This window comes from Numenius arquata, chromosome 5 (genome assembly GCF_964106895.1).
Source record: "Numenius arquata chromosome 5, bNumArq3.hap1.1, whole genome shotgun sequence".
NCBI classification, from domain to species: Eukaryota; Metazoa; Chordata; class Aves; order Charadriiformes; family Scolopacidae; genus Numenius; species Numenius arquata.
Window position 1 is genome coordinate 61499323 of NC_133580.1, and position 22173 is coordinate 61521495.

At 41.3% G+C, this 22173-nt stretch overlaps 1 protein-coding gene across 1 annotated transcript; it reads right to left on the minus strand.

Annotated features, from left to right (window-relative positions):
* Window positions 1–1193: 1193 nt before the first annotated feature.
* FGFBP1 (fibroblast growth factor binding protein 1) lies at window positions 1194–1901 on the minus strand. The gene has a single exon (XM_074148218.1). It carries the CDS (start codon window positions 1899–1901, stop codon window positions 1194–1196), a length of 708 nt encoding a protein of 235 aa, XP_074004319.1.
* Window positions 1902–22173: the final 20272 nt, after the last annotated feature.

The following is a 22173-nucleotide window of genomic DNA, read 5'->3' on the forward strand; positions in this document are numbered from 1 at the left end:
AAGGAAACAGGCTGTATTTTCTCAAGAAACAGAAATAATAGTTTAATTTGCTAGAAATGCTCAGGGAAATTGTATTTAATGAAAGTTCAAGTTTCTGTATGTGGACCATTATCGCAGAAGGCCATCCTTCCAAGCCCACAGCCACTGGAAATGTGTAGCTTGTGTATTATGTTTCTTCCAGATGGAGTTTCAAAAATCAGCAGAGGTCAGTTGTCATTACTTAGCTTCACGTTTTCTAAAATGTCTGTTCTTGTAGAGTTTGGATTTCCCTGTTTTTAAAAATACAGATGAAGTTTAATGAATAGAAAAGTATTTATTAGTGTTGTCCATACATAAGGATAACAGAAAATGGAACTTCAAAAGAACATACAGGCAGTGTTGAGCTGCTTTAGCTGCTTGAGTAAGGAGTCCAGTCCTGGGCCCATGTACGAACTTCTATAAGTCATTTTATCTCTGTGTCTCTGTTCACCTGCCAGAAAATCAGTAAGATGTGCTTCATACTACAGGAAAAAAGACAGAATTGAAGTTTGCAAAGTTTTCTGACATCTTTTGATGAGATTGGAAAGCTGAAGCTTTGCAAAACTATGGAAAAATCTGAAAATCTTGTTGCCCTTCATTATCATGATGATTAAAAACTGATAATAATGTAGTTCTCTATCAAAATCTTGTTTGTACTGGCTGAGAAAGATAAGGTTTGAAAAGCTGCAGAAGTATTTTTAAAACTGCTTTATAAGTAACACTTTGTCTAGATCCTGTGAAAGATGAAACTTTGAAGCACTTAACGGAGAAATCTAGTTAAACATAGAAAGAGAAAATATTTTGAGTATATTTTGAAGTTTATTTTTATTAATAATTTTTAGGTCAAAAGTATTGTACATAAGCAAGAAGTGCATAGCACTGAATTCATCGCTTTGGCTAGCACAGCTCAAAGAGGGGCAAGGAGACTACTTATATGCTTCCGTGCAGAGTATGTAACATCCATAAGTAACACCTCTCTAGCAATCTACATGCAAATAAAATCTATAACTTCTTCAACCATGTCAAGTGTAGTCTGTTTTGTCTGTACAAAATCAGAAAAATATATTCCTTTTTTTCTTATATACACTATACAACATGAGAATAAAACCTGGAATAGTTTGCAGTAACTTAGATGAGATCAGGCTCTCATGATACAGAGCTTTAGAAACACTTCCTCAGCATTTTTTGTCTTGGACCATTGTGATGAAAAAGTTGCAGAAAGAAAGCAAGCTTTCTGGGCAGTACTCCTCAGCCACCTTCTTCTGATCAATATAATCTATGTCTTCAACACAGTCTTGAGGATGGTTTTCTTGCTTTTTTTCAGTCACAGAGGTGGCTGCTGGAGCCTGAAGGACTTCTTTTGCATGATGACCTCTTGCAGGACCTACTGACGTTAGTAGGCTTGAACGGGTCAACCTGAAATGAGCGCTTTGCGGCCCTTTCCTACATACTTTAGATTTTAGGACACTTTTGGGGTCTTGACAGATCTGCTTCTGCTTCTTTAGGGATCGGGAGACTTGTTTCCAGTAGGATCTCTGGTTTGCTGCATACTGTGGGCAGGTGGAAGGGTCTCCAGAGAACTCACACCAGAACTCGCTGTCTCCGTGCTTGCACCCTACGTGCACAGTGGCAGCATTCATGTCGGTCACTGCCCAGGTGCACTCAGCATTTTCTTTGGTTTTAAACTTGCCTTTAGGAGATGCTTTTCCTCCTTTTGACTTCCTCCCTTTTTCATGTTCTGGGTTAGATTCAGTTTGTTTTTTTCCACCCTCTTCTATGCCGTGTCTTCCTTTTTTTCTTTCCTTCTGTCGTTCACAGTTGGCTAGAAGCATCTGGGAGACCAGAATCAACACACAAAGGAGTCCAACGCTTTTGATCCTCATGGTCTCAGTTTTGCTTATTATCTGCGTTCAAAACAAACAAAAAACCAAAACATATAAAACCATTTTCACTTAATGCTGGGCTCCATTTGGCAGTTGCAGTATTTCAGACATGGTATTGCACTGCTCTTTGATACCTATTAAAATGATGTTATCAGCAAAATCCTCTGCCCTTTGTGTGAATAATACCTGATCTCTAGAATCATTACCTATTATCCTTGAGAACTGTAGATGGCTATGGAGTAAGTCCTTCTGATCCAATATCTTAATTAGCTATGCAATGTGGAACAGAAGAGAGTCACTCCCAGGTCATGCTACTGCCCAGTGACTGCGGTACCTAAACTGAAAATCTCTTCTGCAGTCAGAGAAGGAATCTGAACCTGGGATTTGTCAATCTCAGATGGATATCTTAAGTTATAACTTATAAAGCCCTTGTTGTTCCCATGATCTCCCATTTTGTAAATGGCACATAAGTGATTTTGACTCCAGCCTCTGGCTATTCTTCAAAAACATGCCAGACAGAAAGGAAACCATTTTTTCAAGTTGGGCTGTGTCTAAAGCTACCAACTTCAAGGGATAAATACACAACTTCAGTTTTGAAATGTAGCTAGTTAGCAAATAATTATCTAGCTGATTCCTGTGTCTGTGCAGAGCACATTTATTTCTGTAGGTGTTTCTCTTTATGAAGCAGCTTTCAGGATCAGAGCACACCATAATAGTAGAGGATTTAAATCTGACATTTAGCTGATTAAATCCCTAAATGTATTTTTCAGATGCTTCCACCATAGCTGTCTCTGTAGACAAGTTTCCATGTTAGAAAGCAGAAACTCACGTGTAGGCATGCTAGTAAGGAAGCTATTTCAACATTTAACTCTCTGCAAATATCTTTAGCTACATGAATTGAGAATCTAGAATACATAGGTAGCAGCAGATGTGAGCAGGTCCTACTTTTGCACAGCTCTTACTTAGAATCATAGAATTGCCTAGGTTGGAAGGGACCTTTAAGATCATCTAGTCCAACCAGCAACCTAACTCTGATAACAACCATCACTAAACCATGTCTCTAAGCTCTATGTCAACCCGTCTTTTAAGTATCTCCAGGGATGGTGCCTCAACCACTTCCCTGGGCAGCCCATTCCAATGCTTAATAGCCTTTCCAGCGTAAAAATTTTTCCTAATATGCAATCTGATCCTCCCCTGGCACAACTTGAGGCCATTTCCTCTTGCCCTATCTCCTGTGACTTTGGAGAAGAGACTGACCCCCACCTCTCTACACCCTCCTTTCAGGGAATTGTAGAGAGCAATAAGGTCTCCCCTCAGCCTCCTTTTCTCCAGGCTGAACAACCCCAGCTCCTTCAGCCTCGTCTCATAAGGCTTGACTTGCTTCATGCCTTTTACTATACAGAGAGATTTTTCACTCTGTAAAACCCTCTTTAGAGAAAATCATGTAGTATTTATAGTTCTGTTGCAAATACAGCAACTAATGACATTAAAACGAATAATGCTGTGACAGTAAGCTTCTGTCGCAAGTGGAACAGTGCAAAAGTAAGATAACTAAAAGACATACCTCGCAGAGGGCTTAGAGACACCCAAACGCAGCTCCTGATGCGACTCGTTTCTTTCAAAAGCGCGAGAGCTCGCGGTGAAAGCAGGGTGGTATTTATAAAGGCGGAGACACACCTTCAGGTCTCCAGCAAGGCTTGTTACAACACAATAGGATATTTCAGTGCCATGTTCCTTTACTGCTGACACACCTCCTTGGAAAAATGCCAGTTCTCATTCTTAGCACACACCAACAAAAAAAAAAAAAAAAAAAACAACAAAAAAAACCAAAAAACCAAACCAACCACCCAGCTATGGTGGGGTGACAAGGTGTGTTTGCGTAAATTAGATGTTACTGTAGCCAAGTCCTTCCCTCGCCATGAACAATGATAAGAACTTTATTAGATCATGAGCTTCTCTAAACGAGCTTTTCCCAGCCATTGAGGGAAGTATCCTGCAACGCCCTCAACAAGTTGCACTGCTATTGTGTTTAGCAGAATTTGGGGAGCGCTCAGTGATTCTTTGGGAAATGAAAACCATTCCACAAAGCATTTCAAAGCTGCCTTCAGAACATTTCATTACCTCCTGCCACAAAAACGTATCAGAGAACATTTAAAAATCAGAATAAGTAATTATTCTGCAATAAGGACAGCATTCATTATGGTGAGATGGTCATAAGCACAAAGCTTAGAAAAAAATACAAGCTCCCTCAGAATTAGTGACTGTATGGGGTCTAAGAGCAGGGATCAGTCACCCAGCACTGATCCATGCTCCTCCATCTCTACCAGCTTTTGTCTATGTAAAGAAGTAGGTTACATCATGAGATTTCATTATGGGACCACGTCTAATGCATATTAACCTGAAAAAAGATGATGACAGTGAAAGAACAAGCACTAGACATATAAAAATGCATTCAGAGTTGGGAATAGGTGCCCCTTAAAGAATGGATAGAGCAACTACTGCCTTTGCAGCTCAGTTGCTTCAGGTGGTTTTACTGGAGAAAAAGTGAGTGGGACATTTGTAATATGTGCTTGGGAAATACAGGCATGAAACGTGGGATTCAAGAAGAGATAACAGTAGAAATTGTCTCATTCCGTTTATATCTAATGGGAAAGAGTCAAAGAGGAAGACCTGCGTATATCTTATAACAAAGAGACAAAGCTATAAGCAAGGCATCGTCTGGGCTGGTGATAAGAAGACTTTCTTTAAATAAAACAGAGGCCAAAGAAGTAAGGAAAAGTGTAATTCTGCAATGAGGGCAGGACAGAAATTTGGGGAATGGGGTTCATTTATTTGAAATACTCAGGGGCTGATCGGTGTGCCGGGACTGTCTCCTAATCTGTGTATGCATGTTCGGCTACCTTTGATGCTTCCTGATCGACTTCAGCTATCAGATCTGCCTTGTGCACCTTTGATTGGCATGAGTTAGTACGAAAGTGTTTGCAACACTCAACTAAATGTGAAAGATTTGTGGTTAGCCCTGGCGAGGGCTAATGAATAGGGGTAAAGATAAGTCATGGATCAGAAAAAGTTTGACAGTGTCAGGCTGGATGGGAATTAAAGAATGAGGATAATGTAAGAGAGAAGTAAGGGAGGAACTGTCTTGCTCAGGAATCCTAAACTAACACCACACAGTATCTACAGTATCATCTGGAGTATTAGTATTTAGGTTTATGATATTAGGTATTAGTATCAGGTTTATGGTTGGACTTGATGATCTTAAAGGTCTTTTCCAACCTAAATGATTCTGTGATTCTATTTAGTGTGGATCCTCAAAACTATGCAGCTGCATTAGTGTGGCTATGTGCCCCAGCTAATGAGCCTCTCACTAGGGCTAATTACTTTGGTGACAGCATCAAGCCAAAGTAGCTACGCTACCTCAGGTTCTGGCACTAATTCAGGTGTGTCTGTACCATGCATGCCCCATTGCCCTTTGTAAGCATATTATAAATTGATTTTGGTGTGACTGATTAGGGGGTTGGTTCAGGCATATCACCAAAAAACCCTGCCACCAAAGTACCAACACACACCTCTCTGCTGTGGCTGAACAACTTCTACAAATAGGAAGAGAGGACAGTTACAAAGAAATATGTATATGTAAGGAACCACAGACAACAGGACCAAGCACAGGGTTTATGGTAACGAGCTGCACATTCCTGTCCCAGCTCTGCTGCAGATTTTCTCAGACATAGTCAATAGGAGGTGCCAGATGTTCTTTACCTGGAAAGGGAATATAATATTTACTCTTGTAGATGATGTTTGGGTTTTTTGTTAGTGTTTACAAAATAACATTTACCAGTGAAACTAATCACAATGTACTGAAAATATTTAAGCCCTCCACCATTCAACACTTCCAAAATTGCCTATTTCGACAGCTTTGCCCAACAAATTAGGTTTCAACGTCAGTCACAGTTCAGCTGCCCCGTTGGTGATGGGACATACCAGCACAGTCTTCCTACTTGATAAATAATGGGGGAGACAGGGAAAGAAAAGGCCATGCAAGAGAAGGTTTGCCTTTCTGCTGCTTTGGTATTCCCTGCCTGAGGTCGTGGCAAACTGGGCAAATGTTAGCTCTTCCCATCTTTAGCATATAGAAACTTCTGGAGGGAATTCTGTAGGCGAGCATGTGTTGATAGAGGCAATTACATTGAGATGCTCCATCTTGACCCAGCTGGACCTCCTGCCTAACCTGCTTAGATGATTTTGAAATCCCGGTAAACCAAGATTTACTTATTTAGGTGCACAAAATACAGTCTCAGTCTCTGGAGGCTGGCCTGGATACCCTGCAGTTTTATTGCTATACCACCAGAATATTGTTCTGTTTTGTTTTAATTAGACGTGAACTGATGTTTTATGGATGTCTTTTACCTACCTGGGCATATAGTGCATATTCATACTGTACCCCAATAATCCTGCTGGGAGCTGCCTCCTCACTATCTCCAGGTGATCAGAACATTTGTTTTCTTCAACTTTCATCTTGAAAAGAAAGTACACAAAATTAAAGCAGGACCTCAATTTCTCAGGTGTTTAATTAGCACCTAATTGTCAGTAAAAAAAATGCTGCAAAAACTTGTTTATAATCTGATTTCCAAGAAAGTTTTTTTTCCTTTCTGTCATGTATATTTTAAAATATACCTTAGTTTTGCCCTTTGCTGAGCTGAAACGCAGTTTCCTTGTAAACTACAGGCACAGTTTTGCCTCAGAACGGAGTACAGACTAGTAATCGAAAGACAATTTGATCCATGCAACATATGGCAAATCTAAACAGCTAATTTGGCAGGATGAGACTTATGGGGATAACTGTTTAGTTATTAAAATAGAAAGGCACAGAAAACATTTGGCAACAGTAGCCAATAAAAGTAATAATTGAGAATTAAAAACACGGATGCCCAAATCCCAATGTGAGTTTTCTATACAAAAATCTTAATCCAGACGTATTCCTGCTGCCTTTTGCCTGAAAATTGGGACAGTTAATCAGCATTTTAAAGTTTTCATTAGAACTGTTGTAATTAAATCTATCTGGTGTCTTTCTGCTCTTCAAGCAAAGAAAGAGAGATTTTATCCTTATTCCTAATTATGATTCATTGACATGGAAGAAGTGCTGTATTTTCTAAGTTAGTCCTTGTTGCCGCTTATATATTATCCACAAATATATGTATTTTTGTATAGGAAATTATTATCGTTTGAATTATTATTTGCATTGGTGCATTATTTGCAAACTGCAATTTGCTTGTGGTGTCATCTATGTGACATTGTGAGACTCCTGTTCATTTTTTTTTTTACCCCCACAGAATAAGAGTCAATTTTATGTACAAACAGTAAAAAGTTAATTTAATTTAAAAATAGCTGATCGATATAAAATCGATCGATATAAAAATAACTGATCGATAAATTTCCTTGACCACCTACAAATATGGCACCATATAAGAATATCAGCTATTCGTCAGTTATACGTGTAGACATCAGGATGTTGTTCTCCGTGCAAATGCTCAGGCAGAGTGAATTAAAATAGATCCAGCATCAGTGAACACCTGCTTACATTTCAAATTAGTGTCTGTGAATGTGGTTTCTGCAGCATTCAAGCGCTCCTGATGATGGAGAGTGCCTCGCTGCATCAGGTAATGTTCCAAGGATATAAAAGGAGGACTTGATTTTAATGGGATTCCAGGGACGTGTGTGTCATGGTTTCGGCCGAATTTACCAAAACCAGACTGACAGATGGCCCTTCCCTTCCCCTCCCCCCCCAAAAGAGGAGAGAGGAGGAGAAAGAGATAAGGAGATTTAGAAGTTTAGAATGAACTAAACTACTTTAATGAAGAATTAATATTAAAATAAAAATAAAGAAGAAAATAATGAAATAGATACAATAGCTACAAAACCGTATGAAGCTCCCGGGATGACAGTCACGTCACCGGCAGGCACTGGGGAAGTCCCAGACTGGACTCAGTGACGGATGGGAACTGGATTCCAGCTCTGGAGTCAGGAACACACAGATTGGGATCAAAGGCAGATGAACAGACAGAGTCCTCTCTGGATGCTGGCCATTGCAGGAAGGGGCTGACCCTTTGATCCCTCAGCTTTTATACTGAGCATGGGGCAGATGGGATGGAATACCCCAGTTGGTCAGGTTTGGGTCACCTCTCCTGTCCACTCCTTCCCACCGATGTGACCCCTTTACGTTTTTTCCGTTTCCAACCCTCTAAGGGGGCAAATAACGAAATGGGCTGCCCTTGGTTGTTACAGCAATAAGTATAAGCAAGGGCCTCCCTGCATATCGTTCCTTGGCATGGAGCACAAACATTGGGCTTATCATTCTGAGAACGAGCAGTTTTCTCCACAATATGCCGTTAATTTCAGAGAGTTAGAGGAGGCCTAGCTAGGATGTAAAGTTACAGAACAGAAAATTGGTTCAGTTTTACTTCAAACCAGGACAGTGTGTGGAATCAGTCCCTCTGTCACAATTTTCCTTTTAGCGTAAACAGTTTGCGCACAGGCTTACTTGAAAACTGTGTCACCCGGAACACCGTACCTCAGTGATTCTCCAGAATAAGTTTGCAAACTTGGTTAGAAGAACAGGGCCTGGCACATGTATTACAAACCTCACTTTCCACTTTCACAAATACACTAGAAGTGAATATATATTTGCTGCAAGACCTGAAGAAATACATACATTAAGCACTCTACATCTAGAGTTCCTTTAAAAATGGCTAAATGGCTGATGTAAAGCTGCAGTTAGTTTGAGGGGCTGGGGTGTGGGGGTGGCTGTGGATTTTTTCTGTTTTGTTTTTAATGTGACTAGCATTCCAGGTGTTCCCTGCAAGTAAATGAATACCATCAGTGTATGTAAATCAGACATTTTCAGTGTATAGTTACGCACATTATTAATTAAAACAGACTAGCCTGTTCATGTGTTGTTTACTAATGAAATATAATAATGTACAGGCTGTAGGTGTACACCATTTTCCTGAAAATACCTGCTGGAAGACTAAATATGTTAACAAATGTGGGAGTCATGCCCCTACCTCCAAGTGCTTTTTATTGTGGCAGTGGGTTGTTCTCTGGCACCTCGTTTCCACCCCTAGGTAAACAAGCTTCAGGCAAGGAACTCCTAACTTTATTTCCTTTTTTAATTTTGTGAATCTAGTATCTACAAAAGACAGTAGATACTGACAGCCCTAAATGCTGAAGCCTTCTTACATAGCAACAAAAAAGTTGTCACACGGGCAGTGGCACCGATGCCAGCTTTTCTGCATCTCACCACCTGTGACCAACACTTCAGAAGAATATTCCATAGCCTACTGCCATTGCTCTGGACGTCAATTTAAAATGTGGTGATGGTTTCAGTGCACTGAGATCCGTCTACTAGCTGTTCTACGTGGAGGCATAATCATTGGAAAGAAGGTTGAAGGAGACTCATCAGTCAACAATAATTTTCAGTTACTTCTGACCTGGAGTTAAATTTATATTAGTTAAATAAGTATGAAAAAAAAGGCACCAGATTATGTCTTCACTGTCTTTGACAGAATCCAATTATTTCACAAACCAGCCAAAACCAACAAGTGAATTTGGCAGAGCACCATCCAGGTGAAAACTGGTATCATGAAACCCAAGTAAGAAACAAACAAAAACTAGCTAATTCAAACAAGTGGTAACTTCAAGTTAATAAGAGCAACAGAAACTGAATGACTGCTCTATATTAATTATAAGCTAATAAAAAGAAGGGCACCTTACAAGACTAAACGGTAAAGTTATTTTATAGCAAATTCCAGTTCATGTTGAGGTTCCCAATTGCAGATGCTCAGGCATTTCCATTAAGAACTAAATTCCTGAAGCACTAGTAAATTAAGCGAGCTCAGCTCCTTCATACAGTGGTTATCTGTGAGTGAAACTAACAGCTTAATCATTTTATCTGTCATTTGTAGCCCTCATATTACTGATTACCTTCCTCATCTATGAATTCAGTAGCTCTTACTTGCAATGTTATTCTTCATTTTCTTGCTGCATTATGTTGGCAATATTTTGATTAAAATAGCCTGAAATTCATTACTGCCAAGGTGTTTTTTCTCTTCAGCAAAGCTCTAACCCTCTTGGCTCATACCTGGCAGTCAGCAGTTGTTCACCTATTGCCTCACTGCTTACTGAACACACTCTCACATGCAGTCCGAAAAGGGAGAGTTTGTTTCCAGACCTGCAGAGCATTACTTATCTTGATAGGCAAGGACAGTCATGTTTTCAGAAAAATAGAAGTGGTTTTAATTAACCCAAGGAGATCCAAGCCAGTGATGGAGCACGACCATTAGGAATGTGTTTCTGAAATGATGAGGAAATCCCTCGTTTCATGAGATAATACAGAGGAAAATTCTGTGGACCACATGTATACAGGAGACAGAAAACTTTGATGCCAAGTGGGGTTGACAGGGTGTTTTGCCTTGGCAGGAGGAGGCTTTCCAAACTCAAACAAGGATAGGAAAATTTTAGATGCCACTTCTCCCTTAATTTTATTGCGAAGGTGTCTTGAACCAACCTTAAAGTTTCCCTTGATTTTGAAACAATTTAAAGACAAAGAAGCATAGATAATTACCATTGCTAACTAAACATGATTACCCTCTTCTATACAGGATGTTAAATGCTGATACCATGATAAAGATGATTGATAATATACAAGAGTTAGTGGAAAACATATCCTAATCTAAGTGGATCCTAAGATCTTGGTCCCTGCTTATTTGCATCCAATAATGCTACATGGTCACCAAAGAGGAGATGGGATTAGATACATACAAAAAAAATCTAGTTTTTCCTCATCTTTAGTATTTAGCTTTCACAAAATACAAAGACTATATTTTATAAAGAAAAAAAAAACTTGGAAGAAAAAGAATGTGAAATAGAGGAATACTATACTGAAATGTGTTTCATACTGATTTTCCCAATATCAGGAAGAATTTAACCTCAAAAATCTGATTTTTTTTAACATATTTTCATTTAATTTTGACTCTATTGGAAGTTACCACTTCTCTATCCCAAATCACAGCTAAGGACTCTCCAAGCACAATCTTTTCATTGTCCCATGATTTTATTTGAGCAGGCTGCCCGCTTGATTTGTTAGCATAGATTTATTGATTTCACTATATTCAGGGCATGCTCAAGTTGTTTTGGCAGCCAGGGGAAACAACGATTGCCTAATTGCCATCTGAACTATTTAGCCTGCTAAGATTGTTATAGCTTAGAGCAATGCAAGAGCCTGTCTGTCTGACCAGAACAGCTTCAGAAATACAATCAGACAAAGGATTGCTCTCTTACAGAAAGATAAAACGAGTAAACTAATAAAAAGATGCCATTGTAAATTACTGCCTGCCATTGGACTGGAGTTTACTCAGGGTAGCGGCAAGTCACGCGTATCTACAAGAAGGAAGAATTTAACATGTTACATGAAAACATCAGACACATATTGCTAGAACACAAGGGACTGTCTTATGAGCAGTGCTGTTTACCATAAACACTGGGCTCCTACCAAAAAATTCTTTCAGCTGTCATGAATACCTTATCTCTTGTCATAGCACTGCAGTAAAAAATTCCCCATATGCTTATTCAGATGAAGAGCTGAAAAAAAGCCTTTGCATTAAGGCAATACTGGTGGAATTACTGAAGGCAGACGAGGGTAATACATGAGATTCAGCCCTTTTCTAATTCTAATCCACCTTCTCATAAAGGTAAGATCTTTTTATCTTAGTTGGAATATGAAATGACTTTAGGCACTTGTTTCAGCTTTTCCCTGATGTATACACAGCGGTCTCAACTGAATTAGCTCCTTTACAGGCAGCAAAAATACAAATTGATCCTACATAGGCGAAGGGAAACAAGGTCAGTTGAGGGTCAGAGTGTGGTTTGGAACACTTCAAATATTGACCAGAGCAGTGGGGAAATTCTTCCACACCTTGGCGTGGTTGCAGAGTGATACAGGATGAATGGAGCTGAAGACAGAGTATGTACAGGCCAAGATGTGGTATATTAGAGAGACATTCTTTCCTAGCTGCTGACCAGAGTTTTTGAGGTTGTGTCTGGGCTTCTGCAAACTGCATCTGATCTCAACTGATGTAATCAACAGTATTTTTTTCAAGGAAGATGCAACAATTATCGTTTCTACCTTTTACTGTAAAAAATCAAAGCAACACAGATTTCCTTTCTAGTTTTTCTCTAATGCAATCCTGGTCAGAATAGATGGACTTTCAGAAGTCTGGTCTTTATTTCAGTGACAACTCTGGTCTTTGTCTGTTCTTAGGATCTGTTCTGCAAATAAATTAAGCTGTACCGATAAATACACAGGTGCATATATACACAGATGTATATATAATATAATATAATGTAATAAGCGTTGAGTAGTTTTCCCCCTTCCATTATATTTCATTAATATTTGTGGTTTTATTTGTATATTTGTTGAAATAAGGGGTGTGTATGTATGTGTGGAGAGAGAAGAATAGATGGATCTACCCTGACTAAGAAAGTATATTGCATGAACTCTTATGAGTTTATCAGCGCCGGGTAATTTTGTGGTTTTTTACACTGGTTCCAAGCACAGCAAGATGCTTCTAGCACTTGCTACGAAATAAACATTCATTTCAAGCACACTTTTAAAATACAGTGGAAAAATGGAAACAGAAACCAAGAAGTTGTTCCAGGAACCAGGAATGGAAAACCAGGGACTTTACGGTGTGGGAGGCTGTGCTGGGTCTGGCTGAGATGGAAATAATTTTTTATAGCAGCCCATATGGTGGTGTGTCTTAAATTTGTGACTAGGACATTGCTCATAGCACACCGATATTTCAACTATTGCTAAGCAGTGTCAAGGCCTTCTCTGTTTCTCACTCTGTCCTCTCTCCAGCAAGAATGCTCAGGGTGGGCAAGAGATTGGGTAGGAGACACAGCCAGGACAGCTGGCCCCAGCTGACCAAAGGGACCTACAGGATATTCCATACCATAAGAGGTTGCACACAGCAATAAAACTGGAGTAGGCATTGCTTGGAGACTGGCTGGGCATCAGCCTGCTAGTAAGAGGTGTAGGGTGAATGTCTTTGCATCACTTTGTGGGTTCCCCCCGCCCCTTACCTTCACTTATTAGGCTGTCTTTATCCTGACCCACGTTTTTTTCTCTCTTTTGCTCTTCTGATTCTCTCCTCCATCCCACTGGGGAGGGGGAGTGAAAGGCTGGTGGATGCTTCATTGCTGTCTGGGGTCAACCCACCACAGAGACTTTAATCCTGCAAATATCTAACAGAATTTTTTATTCCAGTGGATTCCAGTTGGAAAGAGAGTTCAGTCCATGTGCAGAACTTCCCCTTTGCTAAAAATACTGATGGCCAAGCTACACTGACACCGCCATGGGTCCATGCCTCTAAACCATCACAGTTATCACAGCAAAGACAACAAGAAGGCTCAGGCACAGTTATGACAGCTCCTTTGCTGGTTTAGATTACTACATTTGAAGAAACTGTTTCAGCTACACGGAAAAAGTGATCTTGGGCTAACACAAACTATGCCTCCACAAGTCACATCAGCCACCATAGCCTGACCTACACACTGACAGGATTAGGCATAAGGTTTATCCTCCATCATCTTTGGGTTATCCTTGAAACATAGTATAAGCAACCCCTAAATGCAGTTGGGCTGTAAGGCTCAAGAGCTCACCTCTGGAAGGGGCTCTGTAAAGTCCTGCTGAAAGCTCAGCGAGTCAGAAGAATGACGATAAAGGTCTGCACTTCACACCTACTGTGTGGGCTGGTCGCTTTCAGCATTTTCACATCTGACATAAGCCCCTGAACGCACAGAGAAAGGACAAATGGAATGGATAAACCTTATTTGCCATTTTGCTTTTACTGAGATCAGCATGTTTGGGTACACAGTGAATAGAAGCCATTAACAAAGAAAAAGGTTTCTTGACCCATCTTTCCAAGTTCTACTGCAACTTGTTATGGTTAGCAAAGGCTGAAAGACACACATCCCTCAACATTTATGATAGGTTTGGGGTTTGCTCAGTTAACCAAGAGAAGATATGATGTCTCTGACTATATTGTCCTTTCAAAACTTAGTGGTTTTTCTTGGATCATTTCTAACTCTACAGCTCCTCCATGTGGAGATCATTAACAAACAAGAAATTAATAATCCTAAACACTAGGTATTAATACTTTTTTTTATGGGTTTGCATAGGACTAGCAGTATTCTAAATATTTATGACATTTTCGGGGGTATTCAACCTTGTTCAGCCAGAAACACATTTTCTGAAAATGGGTAAAAAGGAGCGCAGTAATTCCATATATCAGAATGCCACTGCTAATGCTGCAGTGTTACAGTTCCAATTCTAGTTTAAATTACCTTCTTTCCTCTGTTATCACATGAATTACACAAACTAACTTTTTACTCATGTTTAATTATATTTGTTCCTGCGCACCTCTATAGGAATCTCACATCTACATCCTACTTCATGCTACCAGGGAATTTGGGGATTTTTCTCCTGTTTGTTGGTAGAGACACCTGAATCCTGGTTAAATAACCTGCTGGTTGGGAACGGGCCTGAAGGCTGTATCTGGTAAAGAACAGCCTTCCCATAAGCACTTCCCACACTGCCTGTCCACAGCCTTCAGAAACTGAGTCCTGGATTATTTAATGCAATATTTAAAACAATTGTTTAATAGACAGTGGATATTGTATGCATGTTGGTGATGACACAGTCTAAATGACTTCACGAAACACTAATAAGCATTAGGCTTGGGGCAAACTGAACAGATAAGAAAAGAGAATCACCTGACACTCCATAGGGATTTTGGAGATCAGGCGCTGGCACTCGCCATTCCCTCGCATCCCTCCAGGCGGAACAAATGTGGTGTGAAGAGAGACTGTACCTCCCCTGCCCCTTCTCACAGCTGATCCAGAAACGGCCAGTGTTCTGAAAAGTTGTTCAGGTAGCTTTCAGTCATCACAAGGACATCTGATGTATGCCTGGAACTTAGAAAAGGTTATCTTTTAACACTTTGGATTGGAGGTTTGAGGCTGAATAGGACATTGAAGAAAATACGGAAAGAGGAGAGACTTCAGGTGCTGCTAGATTTGGCCCGCAAACCACACTTTTAATAAATGTCCAGTGGTCTGCACTCACATTCGCTATTAATTAGTACAAGAGTGCATCTCACACATGGTAAAGCAGTCTTTCCCAATGCTTTTATTAAGTGTTTCCTTAAGCCAGACCTCAGAATAGGTAGGGAAGGTTGTGGGATTCTTTCTGTTAGCTCTGGTCAGGTTTTGACCTCAAATCTTAAAATAAATTGGAGCTAGACAATTCCTTTTGAGAACAGGACTTTATAGCTTTTTGAAGGACAGTCCAGCAAAGAAACCTTAGTCCTTCCTCGTTTCAGCATCACTAAAAGCCCAAAGCTGCTCTGAACTAGGATAAGCTGCTGACTGAAGCGTTCTGTTACAGTCTACAGCGCAAAAAGTCCCGATGGCTGCCCCACCACCATGGCAGGGAGTGAGATGGGGTGCACCAGACAGGTTGCTTTCTCTCCAGCATTGGGCTGAAATCAAGAAGAAAAAGAATAACCTTTGGACACTTTCTGCTCTGAAAGAACAAAAAGAGATTTTTGAAGACGAACAAAATTTGTGACATGATCTCGCAAAATCACTTAAAAACCCTAGTTTATTTTAGGGATGGCATAAAATTGAATGACTTCAAAGGGCAAAAGTGGCATTTTTCATTGCTGTCTTCTCACCATATAGACACTTGTAAATTTTAGTTTTGGAATAGTCGATGAAATCTTGGCATTCTCAAGGGCCCTTTCCTGTTAACCCATCAATAAGCACTCTGTTCCTCCAGCTACCCAAGATCAGTTGTTTACTATTTGCACAAAGGTGTTTTTTTTTTTAAATATAAAAACACAGGCTAGGTTTTAAATATTATTTTTGTTCCTCTCCTTATCAGCTCTTCTTCCCTTCTCTGAATCATTATATTTAAGGTAATGAACAGAAAGAACCAAAGAGTAATGGTTTTAATTAAGTATAAACATAACTAGACCAGAGAAACACTGTTGCATTCAGATGGAAGATTTACATTAAACTACCTGCTGGCAGACATTGGCAGGTCTGTATTCACCAGACACGCTATATATATTAACCTGTACTTTGTAGCACGACAGATTTATAGTTGGAAGAACTAGTGTGATGTGGACAAACAGATATGCAAGCAGGTAAAATTGTAAGCAGCAAAACCTGAGATAGAATTTGCAGTGCAGAATTCCATTATTGTATCTATATGCATAACCTACTGATTACAGCCAAACAAAGCTGTGTAACCAGCTGGCTCTGTTTGAGAGCCCTCACTGCACGTTCAGGGCCCAACGCTGGGGCATGTGAGGGATAGGCTTTGTTCCCATGTGTATAATCATCTAGTAGAATTACTAAAATGTGTGTTAAATTTTTGTTTCTGCTTAAATACACACCTAGTACTGTGTAACACGCTAGCTTCTGTCAAAACATCTGCTATCAGAGGCCCCCTTACACGTCTCTCTTTCCTAAGCTTTTAAAGGTGGATAATGATACTTGTCTATGTCAGAGAGACGCAAGAAAGTTACCTTTATATTTCTTTTTTTTTTTTTTTGGTAAATATCCCGAAATGTACAAATAGAAGGCAATGTGGAAATCAAATTCAGTTTTCCTTTCCAGGTCTACAGGCTGAGAAGTGATGCACTTGCACAAAGGTGTTGTAGAAAGCACACTAGCAATTAAATTATTATACGTCTCTTAAAATAGCAACAATTATTTTTGGTTTTAATAACTTTTAGATAACACAGGAGAAAACAGACATGAGCATGACGTGGAAAATTCATTACCTGAGGATTTCCTTTTTGGATGGATTTCTTCCCCTTTCTCAGATATTTACAGTGTGCCTTTCTTCTCACAATTGTTGAAGGCAGTCAGTTTTCTACACTGCTTTCTAGTCAGTTTTCTACACTTTCTAGTCCTTGACAGTACATTTTCTTTGCTCAAGTGAATTATGCTGAAGCTGCAAAGTAGCCATATACTGCTCTTTGCTATTCGAGTTCAACTAAAATGTAGATGTTTAAAAAGGACCATGATATACTCAGAAGAATAATTTGTCTGGTGGTAAGGAGTTAAGGTAATCTTTAATTTTGGGTCCTGGACTCTTTCCAAGCCAGGAACACTTATGACACAATCCTCCACACAAAAGAAAAAAAAAAAAAAAAAAAAGATTAATAGTGAGGAAGAAAAAAAAAAGTAAAAAAGTTTGCCCATTCCATCAAATCACTGTGATTGATCTATTGTACTTCAAATGAAGTATGTTCCTGCCAGAGGACATTGCTGCTGCTGAGGTGAAATATGTAGTGTTTATTAAAAGTTTTACAGTTCCCTAAGGAGCAGGAAAGCAGTGTTTCTGATTTCTTTCAGTTGTTATCTCACCCTGAGCCAAGAAGATGCCCAGACGTCATGCGATCAGTATGAAGCAAAACCAAAGGCTATCGAATCGATTTCAACTACGTAAAAGATTTCAGGCCCAAGAAAACAGGAGAAGGAGATGGCTACAGATGATGTTCCTTGTTGGTGCTACTCAATGGCTCTTACCTCTTCTTGTTTGCAATACTGTGAAATATATCTCCTGTTGTCCTGGCATAGCTTACCTTCATAGCAGACACAACGTGGACTTCTATGGACAGGTTTTAACAACACGTCTTGGAACATCTTTCTGATGAGAGAAAGTGGTGCAGGGTTGGTCGTGGGGGACAGCAGTATTTGATGCAAGTCTTGAGGAAAGACGGAGACCTTGTCTTGATGAACCATGACTCCACAGCCTGCTCCAGCATCCACCCTACAGGCAAGCCCATGAGTCCATGGCCCAAGCTCACCAGCATGACATGAAAGACATTGGTGTCTCTCCCACTCTGGCCTCCAGCCCCTGGCAAGTTCCTGCCAGCCACGTCTCCTGAGCACTGCTGCTCCCAGCCAGACCCTGCAGAGCAGCAGAAACACCTACATCTGCCAGCAAACCACCCTCCTCAGCACTGCTGGGGGCCCCAGAGCCACAACCCAAGCCCAACACTGTAACATGGCCCCACAACACAACAGAACGCAGTGACCCTGCACAGCCTGTTCACACCTGGGCCATGGGCAGCCCACTCAGGAGTTGACCCTCATGGAGGCCATGCAACTCCCTCCCCACCCAAAAACCAGTGCTGCTCAAACACTTGAGCTTCAGCTTCATTTTGGGCCATCTGAGGCACCGAAGAGACATGATGGTCTCAGGTAACGTTTTCTGCAGGCAGGTGTAGAAACCCTACTCCACTCTTCCCTCCTGTCACCTTCCCACACCGGTCAGGTTTCCCACCTTATTGTGAGGGGCATCAGATAACCTTCCCCAGCTGCAAACACGAATCTGTGCATTCCCACATTAAATTTCTGGAGTGTAGAAGACAGGGGAGCATCTCAGTACCTTGGTGACAGCACCCATGTGGCCCGTGCCTCCTCAAAGGGGGATGAGAGGGGAGAAGGATGGGCAGCACTCCCACTCTGTTTTGGCAGAGGAAACGTGGAGGCCCCTCTGTCAGAGTTCAGAGCCTGCGTTTTGCTCACCATTTCCTTCGGCGGGAAGCTTCTAGCCCTCTTCAGTTCCTAGGCAAATTCTTAATTTTATTACAGCCACCTTTGTGGGGAGGGCCCTCCCCCCCCGCCCCCGGCACACCACATTACGCTGGTAAGGCAAATAAAGGGGCAACCAATTTCACCATTTGCACGTTAATTTTTACGGGCGGCAGCGACAGAGTAACGCAGTTCTTTACGTCCGCAGCCAGCAGACCTAAAAGGCCGCCTCTGTTCCCCCTCCTGACTGCAGCCATTGTGTAGGGCCGGAGGCGGTGGGAGCTGATTGGGAGAATGAATGGTTAAAGGTCGTTAGTGTAGATTTAGTACAGCTTGGCAAAGAACAGAGCTCAGAGCCCAGGAGCCCAGCATTCCAAGATAAGGAACTGGCCTTGTGTGTAAGATAGCAGGAACAGCCTGCATGCTAAGGAGGAACCCAATTGTCTGGGTAAAGTGTCCATCTGGTCGGGACCAGTTTCGCGGTTTGGGGTCCAGCCAGCCCAGCATTCTAAGCCAAAGGTAAAAGTACACGGTGAAGAAGACTATGAGCCTTCCTCCAGAAGACCCCGGCCCACGACCACCGGGCGGCAGTACGCATGCGGCAAGGGGAGGAGACTTATGATAATGAGTTCCTAGAAATAATTAGAATAGTAACGCCTTTTCTTAGAATTAATTATAATAACCCAGCCCGCATCAATGAACATGTATGCTTTTTATCATAAATAGATGCTTGTTTTACGAGCCGGTGTGCAAGTTAGGAGGAGAAATCCCCCTTGCACCCGGCGCCGCAATAAACATACCTGCCTTATACCTCCACTCGAGTTGTAGGGTTTGTTTCCGCGCGTCAGAGCGCACCACGGGCTGGGTGCCGACGGAGAGCAGCTTTATAAAGCTTATAAAGCACCCACAGCTTTATAACCCGCCGAGGAGAGGGAGGACGAGGGGGTGAGGGGAACATGAATTTCCACTCCCGGTCAGACACCGGCTTCATATTTATTTTTTTTTTTCTTGCTCTGTACGCACTGCCATAGATCTACTCGGGGAACTCAGCACCGGGCCTCCTGCCTAACGTTTATGCGGTTAACTTTGTATACAAGACACGAAAGTGAAATAAAATAGATTCTCGGTACGTCTGAGATGACAAGTCCGTGAGTCCAAGGCCAATGTCTTGTCGCCGTACTGACTGCGTTTCTTCCGCTTGGTTTTCTTATTCCTGTTTTCGCGTACGTATCCCACGCTTTCTGTCACTGTAAAGTGCTCTGTGAAGCCTGATGAGAGCAACTCTCTTGCTCGCAAGGGGAAAAGCAGAGAGAGCCAAAAGAAATCTCCTGTGCTGCGTCTGGCTCCTCTTCAGAGAAGGAAGCAGAGGTTGGGAAAACCAACAGCAAGAGAGACAGAAAAAAGAAATCGACAACTATAAAGCTCCTAAAGAAGCAGGAACCGCAACGGGCAAGTTTGGGAAATTTTAGTTTTTCCTTTATCTTCTTCTTTTTCTGGAAGAATTCTGTCCCTAAAATATAGCCATATCAGCTACAACACCAACTGAAAAATCAAGAATGCAAACCATACAAGAATGCCCAGGCAACACACCTCAACAGTTCTCTCAGAAAACACCAGAGTGCACTACTGCATAGTTGGGATGACTTATGGGCAGACAAAGCAACATTGTTATTGAGGCGTGGATTTGGTCTACGTTAACACAAGTAACCTACACGCTGAAAACGGCAATTTTCTTAGTTTTGGATACTTGATTTTAAGGTAAACGAACCTGATGTTCGGTGCTCCTTAACACCTAAATTTCTTGTTGATTTTCTCTGCTGTCAAAATGAGGCTACATAAAAATATGTACCATGGGACAGAGGCACCGAACATGAAGTTATCCAAGACAACACACTCAACTTAATGATGGGATCTGCCACCAGAACATACTTAAGAAAATTGTCTCTTGTCAATTGGATATAGTTAGAAAGTTTGATCCACGCACATTTTTTACATTTTAAGTAGACACAGATGCTGACAGAGGTGTTCGTTATTAAATAACCAGAACTTTTAAGCTTTCTTCTGTGTTTCCATTGTAAATCACAGAATCAGTCAGGCCAGAAGGCACCTTGAGAATTTTCTAGTCCAACTTCCTGACCAAAGCAGGGCCACTGTAAATTCAGACCATGTTGCTTAAACGCTATTCAGTTGGACTTGAGGAGAAGGTCCACAGATGGAGATACCCGAGCTGCTGCACCTGTGTTTATTCTCCTTACAGTGAATGTTTTTCTTTACACCAGGTCAGAACCTCACTTGTATCAATCTCCTACCACACGAGTCAGTGAAGAGCCATATTCTCTATAGCCTCCTCATATGTACTGGGGGGTGGCTATCAGGTCACCCCTAAAGCCTTCTCCAGGCTGAACAAGACCTGTTCCCTTGGCCTTCCCTCACAGGAGTGTGCTCCAGTCCCAACCGTTTTGGTGGTTCTCCATTACGTGTCTTTCTTGGATCTTAACTATGCGTGTTAAATACACATCCTTTTATACATGGGTTCTCCAAACGCATCATTTTGCTTTTCTTGGAGGCTTACCTTGCCAAAGTAGCAAATAATCATGCTGCTTCTGTGGGAATCTAAGGGCGAGGATCTTGAGGCAGGTGGACTACCTCACGTTGCCCTGAATTAGGAGCAGAAGCAGTGGGCCTGGATATCAGGGGTCTCCCGGGCTGCAGGAATCCAGACAAACATTTTGCTTGCTGTTCCTCTGACAAGAAAATAAAGACAAATTCCATCTCCACTTGAGCGGATTTCCTGAGGCGCTTACGTATGTGGGGACTAACAGGTTGACCTAAAATGAATGAAACAGCAGGTCTCATTCATTCACGAGGTACTTGAAGGCTGCATTAAACTCACCGCAAACACTTCTCAATTCATCCTTTCATCAATGAATAGCACTTTCATACCAAGAAGGCAACTGAAACGTCACGACTGTAGGTTTCTAGTGCTAAACAATTAAATGGTAATGTAGCTGATACAATCACGGCACTGTTACACTAAGGGGAGGTATTTCAGTGAACATTCAATTTTTAAACATTTTGAAGGCAAGATCATTATATTTAACTGACTTGCTCAGGACGCGTAGTGCTGCCTAATGAAATGCAGTCCAAGCCACGCATCACCTTGGTACCGAAATCTTCGCTTTTTCATCAAATTTAGTGCTTAACTATGTATTTTGGATCCTGGATATTTTACCAAAAGCATTTCATGAAAGAAGGGCCTTTGGTGCAAGACTATTAGATTTCTAGTTTCCACTTCAACAGTGAAGCTTCGGGTGGTGACTCCAGACAACGCAGCGTCGAGCACCGAGTCCTGTGCAGCAGGGCTCTGCCGAATTGAAACGAGATATGAATTCCCTGGGAACCAGTGCACTAGCAAGTATGTGACATTTGTCCTCTACTAAGCAGAGTCAATGATGGCCACATATTTTAGACTGTATCATCAAAAAGAGTTCTACAAAGCGCCAGGCAACTCTGCTGCCTTCTGCACCCAGTGCATCTACCCAGAAGAGAGCATAAAGGGGAAAGATTTTCTTCCAGTGAACTGATGAAACCTTCTCTCTTC

Bases quoted from the DNA above. Each gene is read 5' to 3' on its own strand.
- FGFBP1 (XM_074148218.1), bottom strand. From the start codon at position 1,901: ATGAGGATCAAAAGCGTTGGACTCCTTTGTGTGTTGATTCTGGTCTCC.